The sequence below is a fragment of the Equus przewalskii genome, chromosome 19 (genome assembly GCF_037783145.1).
Source record: "Equus przewalskii isolate Varuska chromosome 19, EquPr2, whole genome shotgun sequence".
In the NCBI taxonomy this organism is placed as follows: Eukaryota; Metazoa; Chordata; class Mammalia; order Perissodactyla; family Equidae; genus Equus; species Equus przewalskii.
In genome coordinates, this window is record NC_091849.1 from 61392812 (window position 1) to 61414582 (window position 21771).

At 37.4% G+C, this 21771-nt stretch overlaps 1 protein-coding gene across 8 annotated transcripts in view; it reads left to right on the forward strand.

Annotated features, from left to right (window-relative positions):
• ADGRB3 (adhesion G protein-coupled receptor B3) overlaps positions 1-21771 on the forward strand; it is a 644987-nt gene that overhangs the window by 594819 nt on the left and 28397 nt on the right. For 4 of the 8 annotated variants that reach the window (XM_070584837.1, XM_070584838.1, XM_070584841.1 and 1 more), the window contains 5 exons: positions 1147-1232; positions 6120-6218; positions 6538-6709; positions 16652-16747; positions 18189-18228. In XM_070584837.1, coding sequence (XP_070440938.1) covers positions 1147-1232; positions 6120-6218; positions 6538-6709; positions 16652-16747; positions 18189-18228 — 493 coding nt within the window. The remainder of the gene's footprint in view (positions 1-1146; positions 1233-6119; positions 6219-6537; positions 6710-16651; positions 16748-18188; positions 18229-21771) is intronic. The other 4 variants (XM_070584839.1, XM_070584843.1, XM_070584840.1 and 1 more) reach the window with 1 other exon arrangement.

A 21771-nucleotide genomic window follows, 5' to 3' on the forward strand; every position in this document is an offset into this window, starting at 1 on the left:
CACTTCCTAAGTCCCCACCTCACATGCTTGGGACCTTCTCTACACCAGCAATAAAACGGATTCCAGCTCTTTATTTCATCTGGTCAAAGTGTTTTGGGGGAAGTGGAAGTTTTCTTTTTTCTTAACTAGTCATCCTGCTTAATTTAAAACAGATTTTTGTGAACTACTAGTTTCAGTGTAAAGGCTTCACCATTTGCGTTGGGGGTGGCACCAAGATTCTGTTGATCATGGAGGGTAAAGGGCAGGAAGGCAAAAAAAAAGAAAATATTTTCCTTGATCATCTTGGTTCCGCATTGGACTGGATTCCTTTATCGGGAAGCACTGGTAGGTTAGAGAACGGGCGGTGCGCCTCACCATCAGCTGCTACAAATAGACCACAGCTCTCTCTACAGCTTTTTACAATTTTGCTTGAAAAAGAAAAATATGTGTGATTTCATTTCAGCTGCATTATGCAAAAGACCTTTAAGTGAGAGTAAGAGAGTGTTAGAAAGAAAATGCTGAGGAGTGTTCAATAGAGCACATTATAAGAATTGGTCTTAGTGTCTGTCCATTTCTTAGAGGATTCTGGTGAGTTGAATAGGCTTTCCCCTTTGTCTAGAAAAGCACGATGTGTTAAAATGCCCCCACCCCACAGGACAATTAGCCACACAGTGTGAGGAGTTTAGGTATTCTGTTCTCCCTGCTGGGGGCAATGACAAATCCTTAGCACCTTCAGCTGCCAGGTCTCCCCCTAACCTCACACGTAGGACAGGACGCAAAATCTTTTGACTCTCTGGCATAGTCTAAAACCCATTTAGCCAATTGATTTTATTCGGGGGGAACTCCGGGGGAAGAATGCCAGGGTGGCATAGTATGGCACCATTTGAAATTTAGGCAACTGAATGTTAATTTCCTCAGTGTTAACTGCAAAGCGTGGAAATTAAATGTCCTTGAAGTGCTTTAAAGCTTTAAAGTAACACACCACTGTTAAATTTTTCCCTGTTTCTTTATGCACTTATGAGATATTTGAGAAGTGCTTCTGATCACTACCGTAGAGAATGTGTAATTCTGTGGTGATTATAAATTGATGAAAGAGGGTTTTCAGGAGAACGAGACTGGATTCCCTTCAATATCATTGAGAGGTCACCCTTTGTTTCTGTTTGACAGGTCAACATGGTGATTGGCATTCTGGTATTTAATAAACTTGTTTCCAGAGATGGGATCCTAGATAAAAAGCTCAAACACAGAGCCGGGTAAGCTGCAAGTGGTGGATTGTGAAGGTTCTTTACAGTGAGTCCCATGCTCCGGTCCCACATCCTCACTGACTGCATTGGACTGTGCCTGGAATTGTGTTCCTGACGAACCAGTGTGTCTGGTGGATTCTGCCACACAGGTTCCGATGTGCTCTTCTTAAGCAATGTGACCCAAATCTAAAAGTAATTAAAGAGGCCATTAAGAAAATCCGGGTTGGTATGTGCCTATTGCTTGTTTGTAAGATAACAAGATTAAATGTCAAGGCTAGACTTAAACTACGTGTCCTTATGTGAGGGTTGCAAAGACCCCCTAGTTTGGGTCACAAACTAAAAGAGGGTAGATTGAACATATTGTCAGTACGGACACAACTGAATCAGGACATGCAAACCTTAGGAGGGCGAAGAGCCTGCATTTTCTTTAATTAATTGTGTCTATCAGAAACATTCTTTACTTGAAGTAATCACTTGCAAAACACGACTCTTATCATATATTTTCATTCTTTATGACATTTTGACTATAACTTTCTAGAAAGAGTTATTCATAATTTCCACTTGCACATTTTAACCACTTGTGAAATTTAGAAAGGCATCTCCTTCAATCTTACACTATTATCATATCACGATGTCTAATGACTTAATGACGTTTCATAAGCAGATTGATAGCAGCTTGTTAAGGCTACGTCATCACCTCACCATACAAATTTGTAGAAACTGAAATAAAATATTAGTGCTTTTGAATTTCCCTTTGTATCTTTTCTTATTAAAAGTTTATAGCTTTCTCCTTTCTCTTTAACTGTACCTCCGTTCAAAACTTACCCTACAATTGTTCTCGTTTCTTTAATAGTTTATGGCATTATTTAATGGTCATAATATCTGATCACCTACTGGTGAGAATTTTAAGTCCTTTGTGTTTTTATAATCTATGTGATGATTTATAAAATAAGATACTCCAGGTGTTTCCCCCCCTAGTATTAGACTAGGTTTAATGGCTTTCAATATAAAAGTTTGAAATCATTCATATCAAACATTAGGACTGCAATGGTGTAATTAAAACATCACTGTCAGTTCCTTCCTGAGAGGGGAATCACTTCCCGTTTGAGACTTTTTTCACTTCAGATGAGTCTCCGTAGCATCTTTAAATAGGCAGACTTGACTTTGTACAAACACTGTGCTTTCTGTACCATTTGAACTTGAAATTTTCACACTATTGCTCTTGTTAGTCTGTCACTTACGGTTGGAATTGGAGCAATAGCTTCTTCAGTTATTTCTTTTAATCATGTAAGAATAAATTGACAATACTGAGTCCTGGGTATAGAAACTCAATTCTGCCAGTAACGGTATAAACTTTTGTAATTTTTTTAAAGAAATTGCAGGAGGCTGGTTAGTGATTAGGATAAAGCTTTCAGGTAAAAAAAAAAAAAGCTCAGTATCTAGCACTGCAATTTACTACCTGTGTGTGTCTTTGGGCATGTTATTTAATCTTTCTGAAGCTCAGTCTTCTCATCTGTACAATGGGAGTAATAACTCTTGCCTCATAGTAAAGTATATGAAATACAATGTGTATAAAGCATTCGTTAGAGTATCTAGCAAACAGGAGCCACTCACTCCACGAGTGGTGGCTGTCGTTATGATGAAGGAGATGAAGAAGCCAGGCTGGACAGGTTGTTTTCAGAGGACCCTGACTTCTATCAGTCGAGCCTCTGTGACTCCACCATTCATGACATTGAGGTCAGAAAAAGAGATGAGATCATCAGAATGAGTATAATGCTAAGGATTTATTAAATTCGCAGTCAGTATTTTTTTCTCATTTAGTTATTTTATACATTATATCCAGTTTGATTCATGTAGCTCTTTGTAAGAGATAACATAGGTTTAGGAGAAATGATGGAATTGTCACATTATGAATTTAGAAATTATCCATTTCAATCTACATAGTAGATTTATAATTTTACTATGTCTAAAAATATGCTTAGAAGTTACATTAGTTTTCCTGGCAAAACTGAGTCAAACAGTGTTTTTATGGTTCAAAGGCTGCTGCTAGAGAAATAAAAATGTTGTTAATATATGTTTTAAAAGCAGAATGCTGCTTATGGTCCAAAGCAGAAAGGAACTCAACAGATTAATGTCTCTAGTTTTAAAAAAAAAAATTCTATAATATAAAATGCTATTTTAGTTTAAGTATCTATAGACTGAAATTTGCTCTCTATCCCCAAGTGTAGTAGAAGGAAATTTTTTAGAAGATAATAGTGTTTGAAGCTAATTTTAGTTCACAGAGAAGGAGTGAGAACAATAATAAAGAAAGACCCCAGTGAAGAACAAATAATCTGGATTAACTAAAGAAACATTAAGCCGGAAGCTAATTGGTTACCTTAAAAATTGATCCCCCTAATTGTAAATATTGACCATTTCAGGTTGTTTGAATATACATCTATATCAAGTGTTTTTTTGGAAATGTTATTACTTAGGATCAAATACGGTAACAAGGTGTTCTCCCTCCCATTTTTTCTATTTCTTTGTTCCCTTTCTTCTTTTTATAATCAATTATTAGAAACTGCCAAGCATATAGTTTATGCTCTATAAATATTTATAAAGGAATGAGTGAATGAATATTTAATAAATAATACAAGAGCTTGACAGGTTTTATAATACCCAAACTAGATTAAATTTTTCTAATACATAAAATGTGTTTACCAAGAGGGGATTTATTGCAAATATCAACACATCTTATATAAAATGATAGTCGGAAAGAATGAAAACAAAATAAAATAGCATGTATCTTTTTAGAACATCTCAAACAGAACATTTTCATTTTCTCTCTATTTCTGCAATGGGACTTTCCTATCTACTATTTTAAAATGCTTTATCTTATCTATCTGAAATTAAGGAGACCACCAGGATCTTGTGCAAATTTCATGAGATTCTTCCAAAGGAAGGGGGTCTATTTTTTTTCAGAGAATTTTTTATAGTATTAACAATGAACCAATCAGGCAGAACTAGACAGAATAACCTGGAGAGAGCATGAAATGACGTGTGTTCTGCTGTGGTGCTCTGAGAGGATGTTGCTTACATCTGAACTTAAAGGAAATTCAATTTTTTAAAAGTTGCTAGCACTTTTTGTTGTATAAATGCATAATTGCCCTTATAACAAAGAAACAGCATTTTATTTTTCATTGCAGCAACTCAAGTTAGTATCTAGACTATGAATTCTTTTAATTATATTAATTTCCGTAGTGGTCATATGAACTAGGAAAAAGTATTACATCTCTTTGGTAACCCATATTTCATATTTAACAAGGTGGAAGAGACTCGCCTGAATAGCTAGGGCAGTGGTGCTCATTCTGCTCGTTCATCAGGATAATCTATGGAGTTTTAAAAAATACAGATGCCTGGGTCCCATTACATTCGAGTCTTTGGGGTTGAGTGTGTACATCTGATGTGCAGCCACAGTGGAGGGTACTGGTCTGAGTACTCTTTGAGAGTAGTTCCAAACACACTGGCACACCCATTGAGGTGCTCATGAACCAAACTGGATAGACCGTTGGTTACTTATTATTTTGAAAAGTTTGGTGATGTGGCTACTCCATACATCCTGGTTGAATCAGTAAAGTGAATGCTTTAGTATCATATTCCCCACCCCAATGTCTAACTCTGAAAGTGTTGATTTTTCTCATAGGTCTACTGATTGATGTACTTACTTAATAGCTTTCAGGTTTATTTTCTCATCCAAGCACTATTTCCAAATGTATACACTTTTTAAAAAAGAAACCAGACATTCTGAATTATGAGCTTCTTATGATTTTCTCTGTTGTGCCACTTTAATTACACACATGGTAATGCAACTCCACTATAATATTATGTTTTTAAAAAACCTACTGAGCAAATTTATATTTTAGACATAAAGACTACATGGGAATGGACAAAAGCAGTACACCACAATTATTTCAAGGTGTTTTGAATTTTGATTCAAGTAATTTCTTTCTGGTTTTTCCTAAAAAGATTGTGTTCTAATAAACCAGCCATTTTCAAAGGACTCTTTTCTAAAGCAAAATGTGTGTAAAGTTTTTCTATGCAGTATGACTTTGCTTTTATGATATAATAGATTGAATCTGAATAATTTGAATCTGAATGTACCTGCAAAATCCTCTGGACCAGAATGGACCGTTTAGATGCTATTAGGTTGGAGGCTATGGTGAAATTTCCAGAAAGAATAGCCTGAGCTTAATGACTATGTTAAATGTGTTTTATTAAAGCAGAAAACTATCACTCTTTTTATCAACTAATATTTCATCAAATTTCATCAGCCCCTATATTCAGATCATTCTAAAATATAGAAAATCATTGATGCCCGAAGAAATTTTAAAGTATGAATATGTTAAGATAAAGGCTACATCTTCCACAAATGACTAAAGACCTAAAATATATATCTTCTTATATTGGACTTCTGAGATGTGTGTTTACATTTCAGAAGTTTTAATTGATATTACGTACATTCTGCAAATGGCAATGAAAATCTTTGAAGCCAGGGGTCCTCACGTGTTTGGTTATGAGGGGTCTGAATAAAGGGTTTCACTGTATGTCTACACAAACGCATGCTTATGTTTTATTCAGTGTATTGGGCAACTTTGATCTGTAGACACAAGGGCCATTTATGGTGTAAATGATGGAAATATGCTTCGCATGCAACAAAGGCCCGTCTTATTACAAGGTAAATGTTACAAAAATAATGTGTAGTGTAAATGCATCTTTAAAACGACTTAGAACATTCATCTTTGATAAATATACTTTTTTTGCATGGAATCGTATTTAAAAGCTAACTTGCAGTAGCAACTTTGTTTTGTTGACAATTCAATATTTTGTTCTTTTTGTGGGTGTTCTGTTTGTTTGCAGTCAGATGAGCGAGCCTCATGGCGGTTTGACGCTCAAATGTGCCAAGTGTGGAGTAGTCTCAACAACAGCTTTGTCAGCCACCACCGCCAGTAACGCCATGTTAGTCCCGATCGTTTACATCCTCTCGTTTCAGATCTCTTACCGTGCATGTGAGAAAATGCTCTGATGGAAAAAAAATAATTTGCTCCTATTAGAGCTAAGAGCATACTTAACTATTTATAATTGGCAACTGCCTTTATAAGTATTGTGGGATTGTCTATAAAAATATAAATAAAACTATCAACTATTGTCTGCTTTGTGGTTTCCAAGTTAATGGCCTTGGTGCCACAGACCAGAATGCTTTGTTGAACGGGGGTTTGGTTGTCGCCAGGAGCGTGACATGTGGCTGCGTGATGTTGCTCTCTCTGTCTCTGGACAGGGCGTCTCTGTGGAGTTCCTGCGTGGTGTTGCCCCTTCTGGCTCTGACGTGGATGTCTGCGGTTCTGGCAATGACAGACAAACGCTCCATATTGTTTCAAATACTCTTTGCCGTATTTGATTCCTTGCAAGGCTTCGTGATAGTTATGGTCCACTGCATTCTTCGGAGAGAGGTGAGAAATATAATTCTTGGGACAGAGAGGAATGATGGTTAGCAGAGTATTTTGCTTCTTGGCAAATATGACCTTTTATTTTAATATCTTGATGTTGAGCTTAAAGCTGGTCTCCTCTAAAGACAATCGTTTGGGAGTCAAAGCTTTGGGAGGCATCAGGGCAAGTTCAGGAGGGCTCCTTGGACTCTGAAAGTGATGATGAAAACAGATGGGACTGTGCAAGGGAAAACGCAGCCACGGGGGCCAAGACCCATGGAGAGCACATGCAAGGAAGGCTATGATGGAGTCACAGGAGTGGATAACTCCTGTAGAGAAGCTGGTGGGTGAGAGGGTAGGGTCTAGTTCATAAACATAAATCAAGGACATGTCTTAAACCCATTCCCTAATAACTTGTGTGTCTACACACAGCATATCTCCATTCCTCAGGCTTAACTAATTTCATTTTAGACAGGAAATGTTGAAGATTAATGAACAGTTCTTTTGTCTCTATACTGAATTGTGGTTAAGATTACTAAAGATGAATGAGTTTGATATGGATGTTTATGCTCAGAAAATACAAAATAATGCACACAGGGGAGCATGATAGTCAGTAATTTTCCCCAAGAACTGTAGATCTAAAATCATAGCGTTTCTCCAGATTGTAGTTGAGGTTGATTGTCAGCAGAGAGGGGAAAAAAGGAGTCATCCTTCATGAGTCGAGACACTAACCTCCACCAGATCCATCCAGAACGGTGATAGATTTCAGACTTGAGCTGTTTAGGGATAAAATGTTGTTTTCCAACTGGTACAAAAATTATTCTGCATGCTTGCAAGCCGTCACACAGTATTTACAAGGTTTATGAGTCATTTTAGCATTTACTCTGGGGATGGTGGTGACTAAAACACACAATGACACAGTGCCATGCTAGTAATTTTGAGAAAACAGTCTACGCTGTCATTTCGCATGATCTAGCTTGTTTGAGAACTTTATTACGATGTGCACATTGCAAAATGACACGCGCAAAATGACACGTGCATATGCGTACACACCGCAGAGTTTTCACAGTGATGTGTGACGATAACCAAAGATTTTTACCTGATTTACCAGATGGAGAAAACAATATTTCTGAGCTACTTTAGAATGATACAGATGTCAGCAATAAACCCACATGTGTATTCTAAGAACATTATATCATGAAAACAAAAGAAGAGTAACTTCACATTGCAAGAGGGGGCGGTTATTTTATCATTTTAAAAATCTGATTTAGCTCACAGTGGCCAAGCCTTACTGTTCCCTCATGACAAATTTCTACCTAGAATATCAGCATTAAGAATCTCCCAGGTATCAAATACTTTATAGACCAAAGGTAAGTAAAAATTAACAGGAAATTGAATAATTTAGGGCTATGTTTTTTTGCAAGTATAACTATTTTGTGGTTCTTCTGCATTAATATTATCTCTAAGATGCTTATGTAACAAAATTGTTCTAAGTGAGTAGACACATGATACATTTTTGACTGATGATTAAGGATGAAAAGTTATGGGTTTTAAGCAAGAAGCATGACATAACTGCATGCAATTTTCAGAAGATATTAATTCTGTAGGTGTTAGAGAGAAGAACAGTGTCCCATCTCGAAATAAGCATCTCTTTTTCTTGAGAAATAGGCTCTCTAGATAGCCTTAGGCTATGACCAAATTATTCAGGTTTTAAAGTGACAGATATTTTGATGGCTAATTATCAAATTTTGCTGCTTACATGAAGAAAAATGTTTGGCACAAAAAGTCATTTCCATCATAACTTTTCCATACTTGCTGATTGGACTAATAACTGTCAAAAGCATGATTTGAGAGTAATTAAATCAAGTCATATATTAAAATGCTTCTGCTGAATTAGGTATCGGTAAATATAAGTTTTCTATACAAATGGGGAATAAAAATATGGATATTGGCCTTGTTCTTGTTGCATTTTCAATGATTAGTTTAAATTGAATAATTTTATAGCTGATATAATTAATAGCAGAGCGCCGTAAGTCTCTTTTATTCCAACACTGAAATGAAAAATAGCATATCCAATATTTCACATTGACTCTTAAAAATACCCTGTAACATTGCTATAAATACACAGGGCAGATTTTGGTTATAGAGTGAGTATCTTTCAGAATTCCGCAGAAAATGTTGTCACTGAAAAACCAAAAGAACCTTGTTTAAAGTGGTTTTGCATATCCCCATGGCCATGTCCTAAGGAGGCCTCACTGGGTTTACAGAAATTCTTTTTGACTTCCTAAGTGTATATTGCCTGACCCTAGCAATGGGCTTATCTTATATTACCTGTAGTCATGCTATCCTGACATTAACTACAGTCCAAGAGAATAGAAGCATCTTTCTGTATCCTCAGTGTCTCCTGCGAACAACATTCCATAAAATGTACCAATGCAAATGGACTGGATAGCTGCCTATAAAGTATGGGGTAGTGACTCAGATCTGTTACTGTACTTCATAATCCCATAGGAGACCTTGGAATACAATTTTATCTTTACTGCTTTTTTCACTTTAAAATATTTTCTTCACAATAATCCAAGATAATTCATATGGATTTTTCTTTCTTATAAATGCATAAGTAATGTAAAAAGTATTTCCGTTAATTTAGAGAGAGACTGGATACAGACATAAATATTTCTGTTTCTATGTATTTTTGATGCACACTAACATAACTCGGTTGCTCTCAGTCTTTAACGGTTGTTCCAGTGTGAATTTGAGAGACTTTACCTGTGTTCACTTTGCAGTCTTCCTGTGAAGGGGGTGGGTGTCCACAGGGCAGGAGGAGAGCCTTGCAGCTTCAGGAGAAAAGAAATGAAATACTATAGCTGTGGCGTTTTAAATGGGATGTGTATGGGGCTTAGTTTATTTTAAAAGTGGCTTTGCTTTTACTGGATCCAATTTTAAAATCAAAATCATTTCAGGTCAGGAGGGAAGGGAGAAATGATCATTGTTACCATCAACTCAATTATATTCCACTTTTAAAATAAGCAGATTGATTATTTGCCTAATAATTTGTTGTGACCTCCGGAGCTGACATCTTAATATTTAAGTTTCATAAAATTTGTATTCTTAAAAATACAGTTCCTTCTTCTGGGGCACCTTTTTCTTTTGAATCTCTTTCATATACGCCTCTGACAAAAGAGAAAACAAAAAGAGAGAATAAGAAAAAAAAATTACACCATCTGATTTATCACAACACATTACTTTCAGCAACAAAATCTAGATCTTGGAAGCTAATAAGTATAATACCTAATAAGACAGAATCTAATAGAATACATATAGATGCTTCTTTCATTTATCCATCTTTTATCGATTAGAATTAATTTGCATTAAGCGCATAACGACATCTACTATTTACTATTCTCCACATTGCTATGGAAATTCAAACTATACAAGTTCTGAAACCTTGGAAATAGTTGCTGTTGCTAGGAAACCGCTTTCTTGGTGCTGCACATTCTTCTCATCTCTCCTGTCACTGGCTGTGTCTGGCTCTAAGACAATCTTACAGCTTGATGTCAGAGGGGGAAAAATAACAAGACTGCGATACAAATAAGCTACAATAAAACCCTTTCACTAAATGGAAGGAAAAAACGAAAATGCTTAAATGGATAATTTTGTTGTATCAGCAGGTGAGGATCCTGAGGCTGTTCTGTAGTGACAATAACAGGGCCGATCTCCTCTTCTCTCTCCCGCCAGCTTGGGCAGGAGGGCCAGGCTGCACCAGATGAGGTCCTAGAATCTTCATCCAAACCCGTGCAGGGAGTTTGTAGCAAAATGCTTAAAATAAACATGAACAGCTTTTCCTTTCTTTTTTTCTCCCACTCCCCTCCACCTTTTTTTCTTTTTTTGCCAATTTCCCATTTCGTTTTAATATTTCCATAAAGAATACAGATAAACAAAATGCTTTATAAGCTCAGGAGACTGAATATATAAAAGAGACACGCATCCTTACCTGTCTAATCTGAAACCAATACTCTCCCCAAATAAACCATTTTTAAAAATAAATCAAGCCAGTAGTGGTGAAATAACTAGACAGCAATGTAAAAAGAGATCATATGGCATATAATATAGTTCAGATGGAAAGTTCTGTGGATCTCCATGCTTGGCTATCTACAAGGAAGTTGGGTGTGACTCCTTGCTATGAAAGGGTGCATCTGTGCCCTCCCTTAAGGCAGGGCTGGAACTTCAGCTGGTCTTTGAAGATAACGGAGTGGGTGATAGAGGACTTCAGAACTTAATGGGTTTCTGAGGGAAAAATGAGGTTGGATGATTGAGGAAGTGAAGGTTTCAAGTGGACGAAGATGGAGAGAGGCTACTGGGCATGTGATTTCCATGGAACGGGGCCTATAGTGAATAGTAGAAAGTAGAGTCTACCCTGGGACCACCTGGGGCACCTGGAGGCGTAAATGTGCAGTGATGTGATCCTGGACACTAGAATGGTTTTTTTTTAATGGCTATAACTGTAGCGCCAAGAAAAAGAAAATACTGATGACATTTGAGGGCAAAGTACCGATTAAATGATGTTTTAGAGCTTTCTCATTGGGGTGTTCAGTGGCCACGGTAAGAAGCCACTGTGAATGGTGTCATGAGTAAAGTTCAATAGATTTTAGAGTTAGTGAATGGCCCGGGGTGGGAGGGCCGCGATGCTGATCCTAGCATCTTTAGCTTGCTCAAGAAGGACAAGGATTTAAGGGACAGGGGGTAAGTTGCTAAGAGCTTTATCTTTGTTAGGCTGAATTGAAGGTTCAAAAAGAAATAAATTTAAAGATGTTTTGTTTTTAATAAAATAGGAAGATGTGTTTCTGAAAATGGGAGAATGGCTAAAGATACGGCAATAAAGCTGTATCAGAACAGAGAGTAAGGAGCACAGAGCTGCCTTTAAGCAGGAATGTGGACATGGCACAAGCAAGGATGTTATGCTTATGTTCCTATATACTTTTTCCCTGAAATCACCAGCCTCTCTTGACCCAATGGTCACCCCATTTCTTATGTGGGGGAATGTAAGTCCTATCTCTCCGTCCAGATTAGGCTTTCCTGACTTGAGTGTAATTGCAATCATATCACGAATATTTGCATCAGTCTTATGTGGCACATGTGGTTCTCCAAGTCCGTGCAGAGGCTTAGGAGCTTATCAAAAGCATGAAATCAGATGAGTAAGATGGCATCAGTGGACACACTGAGACACACGGAGTTCATGGCAGAGATTGGCAAACTCTGGCGTGTCTGCCAGGTAGCATCCAAACTTTACCCAGTAGCACCTGTTACCCAGAATTCCTCTGAGTACCCGCCAAAAGGACAAGCAAATTCCTTCCTTCTCCTTCCAAACCCCCAGGGTAACCCCTTGCAACACTGTTAAACTGGTGACAGGAAGTTGAATATGTCTGGAATAAAGGTTTAAAATAAGTAGAAGAAGTAAGAGGTCATGAATTAAGTTTTTATTTTCTACCTCAAGTAGATGGCGTGAGGCTAAACTGAAGAGTCCTCTGTGAAGGCACAGGTGGCCGTGTCTGGCATATAACCTCCCTCTCCTTCTTTCTCATGTGCGGGCTGAAGAAATGCTGTTACATTGTTTCAGATCATATATGTTAGGGAAGCTTATGGGACCCCCAAAACTGATACAAAAAAAGTTAAAAGCTACAACAATTTGAGATTAGGTGATAGATCCCTTAGGCGTTAGAGAATTCCGATAGAAAGTTATTAGGACTAAAATTCGGGACTGAAGTCCATATTTTTCTTTAATGTATAGCAAATGGCAGAATATTTTTATTTCCTTTGCTATCAGAGAAATCGGGTAATATTTAAATAATGTGAAGTCATCCATGTTGCTTATGTCAACTGTCATAGCATACATGGCATTGAGAACAATCTTACTCGTTCATTTAATGAAATAATATGAAATTTAATGTGATTAAAAAGACCTAAGCCATTTGTTCAAATATGAATCAAACACAATAGTAGACATTAGGTTCAGAAAAACAAAACAAAACGCACATGAGAAACTCTCCTCTCCTCCAGCTTAGAATCTGAAATAATTTCAAGAATGTAACTTTATTTCCTCTCGGCTTAAAGTGATCCTCCGGAATGGGAAGTCCAGAAAAATAACTGCAGGCGAAACTACCTTCTGAAAAGATGAAGATTTGGGGTCTGAGCTGCTCAGTAGCTAGAAAGAGAGCCCATTTCAAACAGCACGGTCCCTTCCCGCGAGGTTTCTCTGCATTGCAACGCTGCCAACCCTTGCTCCGTGCTCTTCCCCAGCAATCTCCAAATCTGGCACGGACCTTCTGGGGACGCTTCCAGCTGCCTGCAGAGCGAGGACCCACCCAGAAGCCAGCTCTGGGCTCGCTGCTGCCGAGCGAACCGAACCGCTCTCCCCACAGGGGAGAACAGGAGCGAGACACACCCTGCAAAGCACTTTGAACTCATGTGGCAGACAGGAATCCAGCCACAATAAAAGGCGGACATCTCTTTGAGGAATTTTTGGACCAGTCCCCAGCGGGAGGGAGTCAGGACAACTTGGGTGGTGCCGGTTGGTTGGATAATTTTAGAAAACACCCTTGATTGCTTACTCTTGTCATCTCACCTTATTTTGGAAGATGTTTCTTGCCATTCTTTTTTCATTTCACAGCATGACATCAGACTCCCTTAAAGTCCCCTAAATATTCCAAGGCCATTTACATATCCTCAGACTTTTTAACACTCTCTCTGGCTGTCAATTAAGATGAAAGACCTATGACAGAGCATTATAAAGGGAGGAAATTTTGAAGTCTAGATTTTAACTGTGGAATAATTTATGTTAAATACTGAATTATTCTAGACAGTTTTATTTAAAAATTGTATTTACTGGTCTTACATAAGTTTAAAAAATGATAGTATTGCAAGAACTCAGTTATAATGATTTTAATATCTAAATATAAATTTTAAATTGTTACCTGAAATAAGTGATTTGTTTTCCACAAATAGTAAGTCAGCTTAAAGAGCTTAAATAATAAATATGTGAATCTTCTAACAATTATTTTTCTTCGATCTTAATCACAAGGCAAGAAAGACACCAAGACTGTTCTTGCCCAGCATTGTAAATGTCACTGTTGGCACAGAAGATTTTAATTTCAAGATGAGATAGCCAGATCTAGATTGTGTCTTTTGTTTGTTTGTTATATTTCATGCTTCTCCTTGTCTGGCATTAAGGTCCTTGTAGACTTCCTCTTTTAAAAATTCCTGTTGATCTCCATCAGTCTGATTCACAATGATTCACTGAAGATAGAAGTCTCGCTGCTCACCTGATAGAAATGCCGATTCATTATCAAAACGTTTCCAAACAGGGGCAGATGCGATTTCCAGAGACCGTCTTGCCTGAAACACCCTTTTCCATGACAAGGAATATGCAGTGTGAAATCCAGTGTCGTTCTCCCCTGACAGTGTTGGACAAATATTTAACGCTAATTCATCTAGATTACCTGAAAGCATTTTTAAGATTTTTTAAAAACTCAGACAGAGCATTTGGAGCTAAGTGGAATTTCTCCTGCAAATCTTCCTGAATTAGGAATAACAGAGGCACTACAAGTGTCAGAGAATCTAACACTTAAAAGATGGCATTTCTGAGACCATTAAAATAACCTTGAATTTACCGGAGAATTTTTGCGCTTTTCTGCTATTTGTTCTGAAAAGCATTGCCTGATTAATGAAGCTGACATCATTCTCCCGTGTAGAAATGCCTTTAATCCACTGTCATATTTGGGGGTTTGATAGTTTAAGGTATCGACTTTGTGTGTGTGTGTTATGAAAAAGAGTTAGATTTCTTTTATATTTCCTTCAAGGGATCAGATAGTGGATTTTTAAGAGAAACTTACAAAAGTTGCTTTTCCATATTTCATTGTCAGACAAAAATATTCTTGACAGCTACACTCTGAAGGTCTGAAAATAGAGAGTGGTTGGCGAGGACCAGTTAAATTAATGTTTGGTATTACCAAGTGCCACCTTTCATATTTTATATATGCTAGTATTTAGAAATAGATTTGAAAAATATCTTGAAGTGACAAGCTCCTGGAAGGCAACATTTCTAACATATTATTTATCTTCCCTTTATAAATTGTGCTTCTTTAACAATTGTCTTGGGGCACAAACAGAAATTAGCATGTACCTATTTTTCTGACGTTAGTTCTTAGGATGTTTTTCTAAAAACAGGTAGACTTTCTTAGTGGTTTCCCCCAATGCAGCTTTCTGTGAGACAGAAACAGTGATCGTCTGGCAAACACTAGACTCATTACCAATTTTTGATTATTAATATGTCATTTTATGGCCCACAGCTATGACTTCTTAATCTAAAAAGGAGGAGCATGAAAGCATTTGCTTCTGAAGAATCTGACTTGGTGCACGTCGTGTCTTGCCAGGGAGGAGCTGGATGCCTTAGTTCTAAATGTTTCCTCAGTTGTTCAGGAAAAGATGATCAGACTAGCTTTCACTGAGCCTGTACTTTTACTGACGTGTTTGAAGGATGAAATGAGAAATTACCTGGCTTGGTTATATCACGCAACTCCTCATTCTTGTCTTCCAGGAAACCCCAGATTTAGAAATATTAGAATTAGAGAATGGAAGAGAGATCAGAGAGCCCTGAGTCCATCCCCACTCCCTTAATTCACAGCTGTAGGAGTCGCTTCACCGGGATTGGACCCTCAGGTGGAGAAATAGAGGCGGACGGAGGTCTCAGCATTGAGCTGGTTGCCAGTTGCCTGGTGGTGGCTAAAGCCCATGTCACTTTCCAAATCTTGCCATTTTGGAAGGAGGCTGCTGATGACTTGTGAAATGGATGAGAGGAGCCGAGAACAACTGCATAGGCTGTTTTTTTTCTGGCCAACACATATACCGCAAGTGTCTCACAACACAGCAGTAACCAGATATTTTATTCCAGTGCTTTTCAAAGGTGAAGATCTTGTGTTTACCTCGGTCATTGCTACAGTGGTGCTTTGGTAAAGGAGGCAAGAGCTTTGTCTATTAGCCCAGTAAAACAGGTGATAATAAGCAACAAGGGAAATACCAATAATGTGAAGGCAGAAAAACAAAATATTAGTAAAATGACCTTGCCATTGACTGAGATAAGCTACTTGTGACAGTGTCTGTCAACAACTTTTTAGGAGCCCAATGAGCCATAGGAAGTGGATGGGATGTACTGATGCTCAATATGAGCAGAATAACTATAGACAGATTTCTGTGTTTGCTATTTGTCTATTCGTGTTTATTCACTTGTTTAGTAAAGGATTTAAGGTTCTTCAGATTTCCTTGTGATATGTTTGTTCTTTACTCGGAATCCAGTTGTGAAGGATATTAAGGAAGTTTGGCTTTGCTAAGTGACCTTTTATTTCTTTTCTTCCAAAGACAATCAACCAGAAACAGAGCCATTTTTTAAAATTTTTGTTTCATTGTGTTTTATTTTTACATCAGGGCACACGGTACTGGAAGGGAGACAAGAAACAGTCTCCCCAATGTTTTGCCTTACACGAGATGTCAAAGGAAAGTCCCAGATCAATCGTAGTTGAACGATCATTGAATCATCTCATCTTTCACAATGTTTAAAGCTGTTATGAAGGTTATCCCATACCAAATAGTAAATCCACTCTGAAAGACACACTTATTGTTTGTAACAGTGGAAATAAATCTGCCCTCTGGCGAGAGTTATTGGTGTGGGCCAGGCATAAGCATTTTGATAGCTGAGGAATTCCTGGCACTTCCCTCTATGGATTATGGCAAGTGATAAAATTCCCTGGCCTACAGCAAAGTCCAGGTACACCAGTTTGTGTATTAAGAAGTAAACAAAATGGCTATTAGATCATCAAAACAAGGGTAACCACTTTGTCTGTTGATTGCCAAGATAGACAGTATCTAGTCATTACCAAGAGAGAAGAAAATTAATGTTTGTCATTTTTTTCGCAGGTTCAGGATGCGTTTAGATGTCGATTGAGAAACTGTCAGGACCCAATCAATGCCGATTCTTCAAGTTCTTTCCCTAATGGGCATGCTCAAATTATGGTGAGCTTTTATTTTCCCTTTGGGCTTGGATAAAGTCATGATTTCTCAAGGGTGTAAACAAATATTCTTGTTAGTAAGATAGTATCAACGTTCTGTTTTGGGTGACTTGACTTTAGTTCGTTAGCAGGCTTAGAACTCTGGTACCAGATAACTATTCTGTCAAGATTGCTTTAGGAGTCTGGGATCTGTTAGTGGCCCCCTGGTGTGTTGAGTGTGGGGCTGCTCTGCAACACCCCAGAATGTGCTCATCCTTGCACAGAATTAGCAAGAACAATTTGTCCATGGGATCATGTTTGTTCACAGATCAGAACACTATGGACCTGCACTTCGAGTCTTAAAGCCAGTGGTTCTTAGCCTTGGTTGGACATTAGGATCATCAGAGGAGCCATACTCCAGACTAATGAAATCAGCATCTCTGGGGTAGGACCCAGGCATTGATGGTTCCAATGTGCAGCCTAAGATGAGAACATGGCCCTAAGCGTAGGGGTAGCCAGGCTTCTGGTGAAAGTTCGGTTATTGCACGTGAGCTCTGACTGTCGTTGGGATTAAGGGGTATTTTACATATAACCACTTTGATATATTTTAGAAATGGGATAAGAGTGGAACTATGTCATGAAAATCAGGGCTTAAATAGAGATTCTTTTTACAATATATTTTATTTATTATTTTTGGATTAGGCAACATAAAAACAGTCTAAAGGATATATTAGTAATTAAGACCTGAAAGGAATAATTAACTCTTTATTCAAAACAAATAGATAAATACCAATATCTTGAATTCAAAATATTGATTAAGAGAGGCTAATTTAATTTTACCATTTAAAAAAATAAACTAATTTGTTTAAAATAAAAGTTTGGGGAAAATATGAAGATGGAACTAAACTCTAGCAGGTTCTAGGCCAGATTAGTATTGTTTAATCTTCAATTTTAATTCCTAAACCTGAAAGCCTTTTGTCACGTTTGAGTGAAAATGGATCATTAGAAGAGCCTGGTTTGACAGTGAGGGTTTGACTAAACCATATTATAAGATATTACATTACAAACAATATATTCAAAGTGCAAGCTTGAAAATATAAGCAAAAAAGACACTTATTTATCTTCATAATAATGAGCATGCTAATCTTTTTATTATGGTTTAAGAAATTGCCTTAAAATTCTGTCCTTTTATACATGGTGTTAATCTACTGGCTGAAGATGACAAAGGGGTATTGTATTGCCTTATTAAAATTGTATGCCATTTCCATTAATTTTATTCAACATTTGGTCTCTAGGAAATGCTCTTGAGAACAATTTGATTATTCCTTGAGAAACTTCCTTTGCACAAGACAATACCCTGGCACTGCCTAGTCAGATATCTGTAAACTTCAGGTAGTCTGGTTAGTGAAAGTCACTTGAGGTCTTCATTAAACGATGATTCTATGCCTTATTATTTCTTGTTACAGACAGACTTTGAAAAGGATGTAGATATTGCTTGTCGATCAGGTAAGAATATTTGAATTTTGAAACTATAATCATTAGAGATATTAAATCGTTTTTATGGGTTTTGATTTTAAAGAAAATGCCATGGTTTTCCACATCACATATTCATGTAGATGAATAAATAAAATCTTTCAAATGGAAGCATTGTAATAGCTGAATGTGGAGAGAGGGAGGGAATGAGAGAGAGAGAATGAATGAGGAATGAGACAACCTAAAAATGGTTCATTGGGAACACCATGGCAGCCAAAGAGCATTGACTTGAGACCTAAGCCTTCTATCCCACCAATTACTGGTTCCACCGATTACTAGTTGTCAGGTGTAAGGCAGTCAACTTAGCCTCTCTGTGCCTCAGTTTCATCATTTATGGAATATGGGTTGTTGTAAGGATGATATACCATTTGTGTGTGTGTGTGTGTGTGTGTGTGTGTGTATCACAGCTGCTGTTGTTGTTGTTACACTTTTAGAGGGGACCAGGAGAAACCAGGCGGTACATCCTGCCTTAGAGTCCAGGAGCCGATCGCAGCGTCCCTGATGGTTGTCCTCCAGCCTGTGGCTGAATCTCACCAAAAGCAGATGACTCAAGAGTTTTAAAGGAATCTATATGTTTCATTTTTTGAATAATTCCAGTTGTTGAAAATGTTCCTTTATACTGGGACAAAATAGACCTTATTTCACCTTTTATTCATTGGCTTTAGCGCTGCCTTCTAGAATTAGGGTAGATATCTACTTTATCTAAATATCCAAATATTTGAAAGCAAATATTATTTAGCCCCATTCAAGTCTTTCCTCCAGACTCGACAAACCATGCTTCCTTGTACATTCCTCATATCATTCTCCCAGGCAGGCATGGTGTGCCATGTAGCCTCCAATTTGTCAATAATTTTAAATTATGATGTCCAAATGTATACAAACTTATCCAGCATTTATTTATCACAGTTGGCTCTTTCCTTATATAAATGCTGTCTACATCTCCATCTGATCTCATAGCCACTGGTACGATACTACAGTCAACTTGTTGTCGTCTAAAATCCCTAACATTTTATAGTATCTGTCAGGGCTCTCCCAGTCTGCGATTATGGAACGGTTCTAGGTTCTTTTCCCTTGAACAAAAATCTGGCCTTTGCATTTATATTTATTTACTATTATCCTACCAGTTTCAGATTAGGATTCTATCCATTTGGAACTGTTTGGCCATTGAAAGTTTGATAAGAATACCTTCTAAGTCTTCACCCAAACTGTCAATAAAGGAGTTAAATGGAATGAGACTGAGTTTGGAACCCTGCTCTGTGCAGAAGGGCCCCCACCCCATGCAGACTCCCTTTAAGTGTAGTTTTAAGATTCAACTCATAACCGTTAAACATCTATGCAGAGTCTGAGATTGCAGAGTTGTCATAATCAGAAGAATATGAGAGAGTAATCTCACATTCTCATTCCTGAATTCAGTCAGAGTATGCCACATCGAGTGTGGTCCTACAGAGCACTACAGTCACTGTCGTGACGTGACAACCCACAGCGGACCTGCAGAGGGCGGGTGTTAGGAACCACCCTGTCCTGTTTAATGTCTAACAAATTATTGCTAAGGCACATCTTACTAGTGTTTGTTTCCAAAGCCTACCATTTCCCTCTTTGGAAAATTGGTAAAATATTTTCCCTTGCTCACGCACTTTCCATCATTTCTCAAAGACCACTTGCCATGGTGCCAGGTTCCACCTCTGCGTTCCAAGGTGGAATCTGATTTGTTTGGGTGCAGAAGCCTGAATTTATTTAAAACAATTAGGTGTTCATTTAATTCCCATTTTTTTAATCTTCCGTTTAGCTTCCTTTCAGCCTTGTTTGTTGTGCTCTTTATGGTTCTCCCTGATGGAGAAGCAAAACAGGAGCAGACAGTCTTGTATTTTCTTTAACGGCTGTTGACATTAAACCAGTGCTTGTCAAAGTGTGGTCTCCAGACCGGCTTGTTAGTATCACCTGGAACTGTTAGAGATTCAGACTTTCAGGGCCCACCCCAGACTGCTGTGGGAGGGGGTGCAGTAGTCAGTGTTTGCACACGCCATCCAGGTAATTGTGATGCAGGCTGAAACTGGAGGTCCACGGTATGAGACCGTGCTCCCCAGCCTCTGGTCGCTCCCCTTCAGTATCCATCTTGTTCTCTTTTGTTAAATGACCCATTTTTTCCCAGACTTCACTGCATTCTGGGATTTAGTATTCCTAATACAGGCCAAGAATGTTGTTTTATTAGAAAAAAAATGTTTCATGTTTCTGTTTTCTGGCTGTGCCCTTTAAGCTGAATTCATCAAGAGCTTGCCTCTGATTTTTTTCTAGAGATTTCTGTCCACGTTGAGGTATATTCAATTTTAAAGTCTCATTTCATGGACTTTGAATAATCTTTCTCTAAGTTTGGTTGAAATTCACTTTCCCACAGGGAGGAGTGTATGTCTGATTATGCCAAATATTCAGATGCTTTTTGTTTTGTTTTTGTTTGCATTTCCCCTTTCACAACTTGATTAATTTCTCTCGAGAGTCCCATGACTTCAACGTCACGTTTGTATGTGTAGGTGGTGTGGATTTGTTTGTGTTGGATATTCAAGCTTTGGATATCCATTTTAAGCAAGTCTAAGAGGCAGAGACATCTCTTGTATAGAGTAGATATTACTTCATAAGAAAAATTATCTTTCCCCAAATATTTAAGATATACAAATTTTCAGTAAAGAAGGCTGTATCATTTGACAAAAATGTGCTGAGTATATCTATAAATCACATGACACTTACGCAAAACTAAATGTATCCTACAAATGCAGATTATGAAGTCAACATTCAGTACCAAGATTTTCTTTATAGTTTACGATATACTCATAAAAGTATAAAATTATTTATTTGTCCTTAGTGCAATATGATAGGTTCCCATAACTCGTCTTTGAATTGTGCTGCTATATAAATTTTGGATTAATTTAAGTAAGGATTTAAGTTTTTAAGGATGTAAGTTAAGGATTAAAAATATTCTTCCCTGAATTTGGGGATATTTTTTGTTTAGAATCACTAAATCCATTAATTTAACTTACTTTGTCCCTTAATGTTTTCATCTAAATTGTTCCTGGAAACCATAATTCATTACCTATCTATTATTTTAAAAGGTTTGGAAATAACTTTTTAAAAACTGAATCATTCTACTTTTTTATATAATAGTTAGATACAAAAAGTCACAACCAAATTACGGATTAATGAAAAATATGTAGATGTAGATTTAACATGATTTTTGGTATCTAAAATAAAGAGACCTAATACATTAATTAAATTCAGTATCTCTGAAGATAAAAGATACTACATGAATGATGCACGTTTTAAAATAATTTTGAAGGCTTCTCTTCTCTGTAATAGGGAAAGACGTTCAGAATCTTCAATTTTTTAACCTGTGTTTAATGCATAATAATTATGATGCTATTTGAAAATTGGATAATAATGGGTAAATTCAACATAGCTGAAATTTTTCGCGAGAAGGCAATAAACCAAGTGTTTTGTAGTTTTCTGTGCTGCTGGTCACTCTGCTTT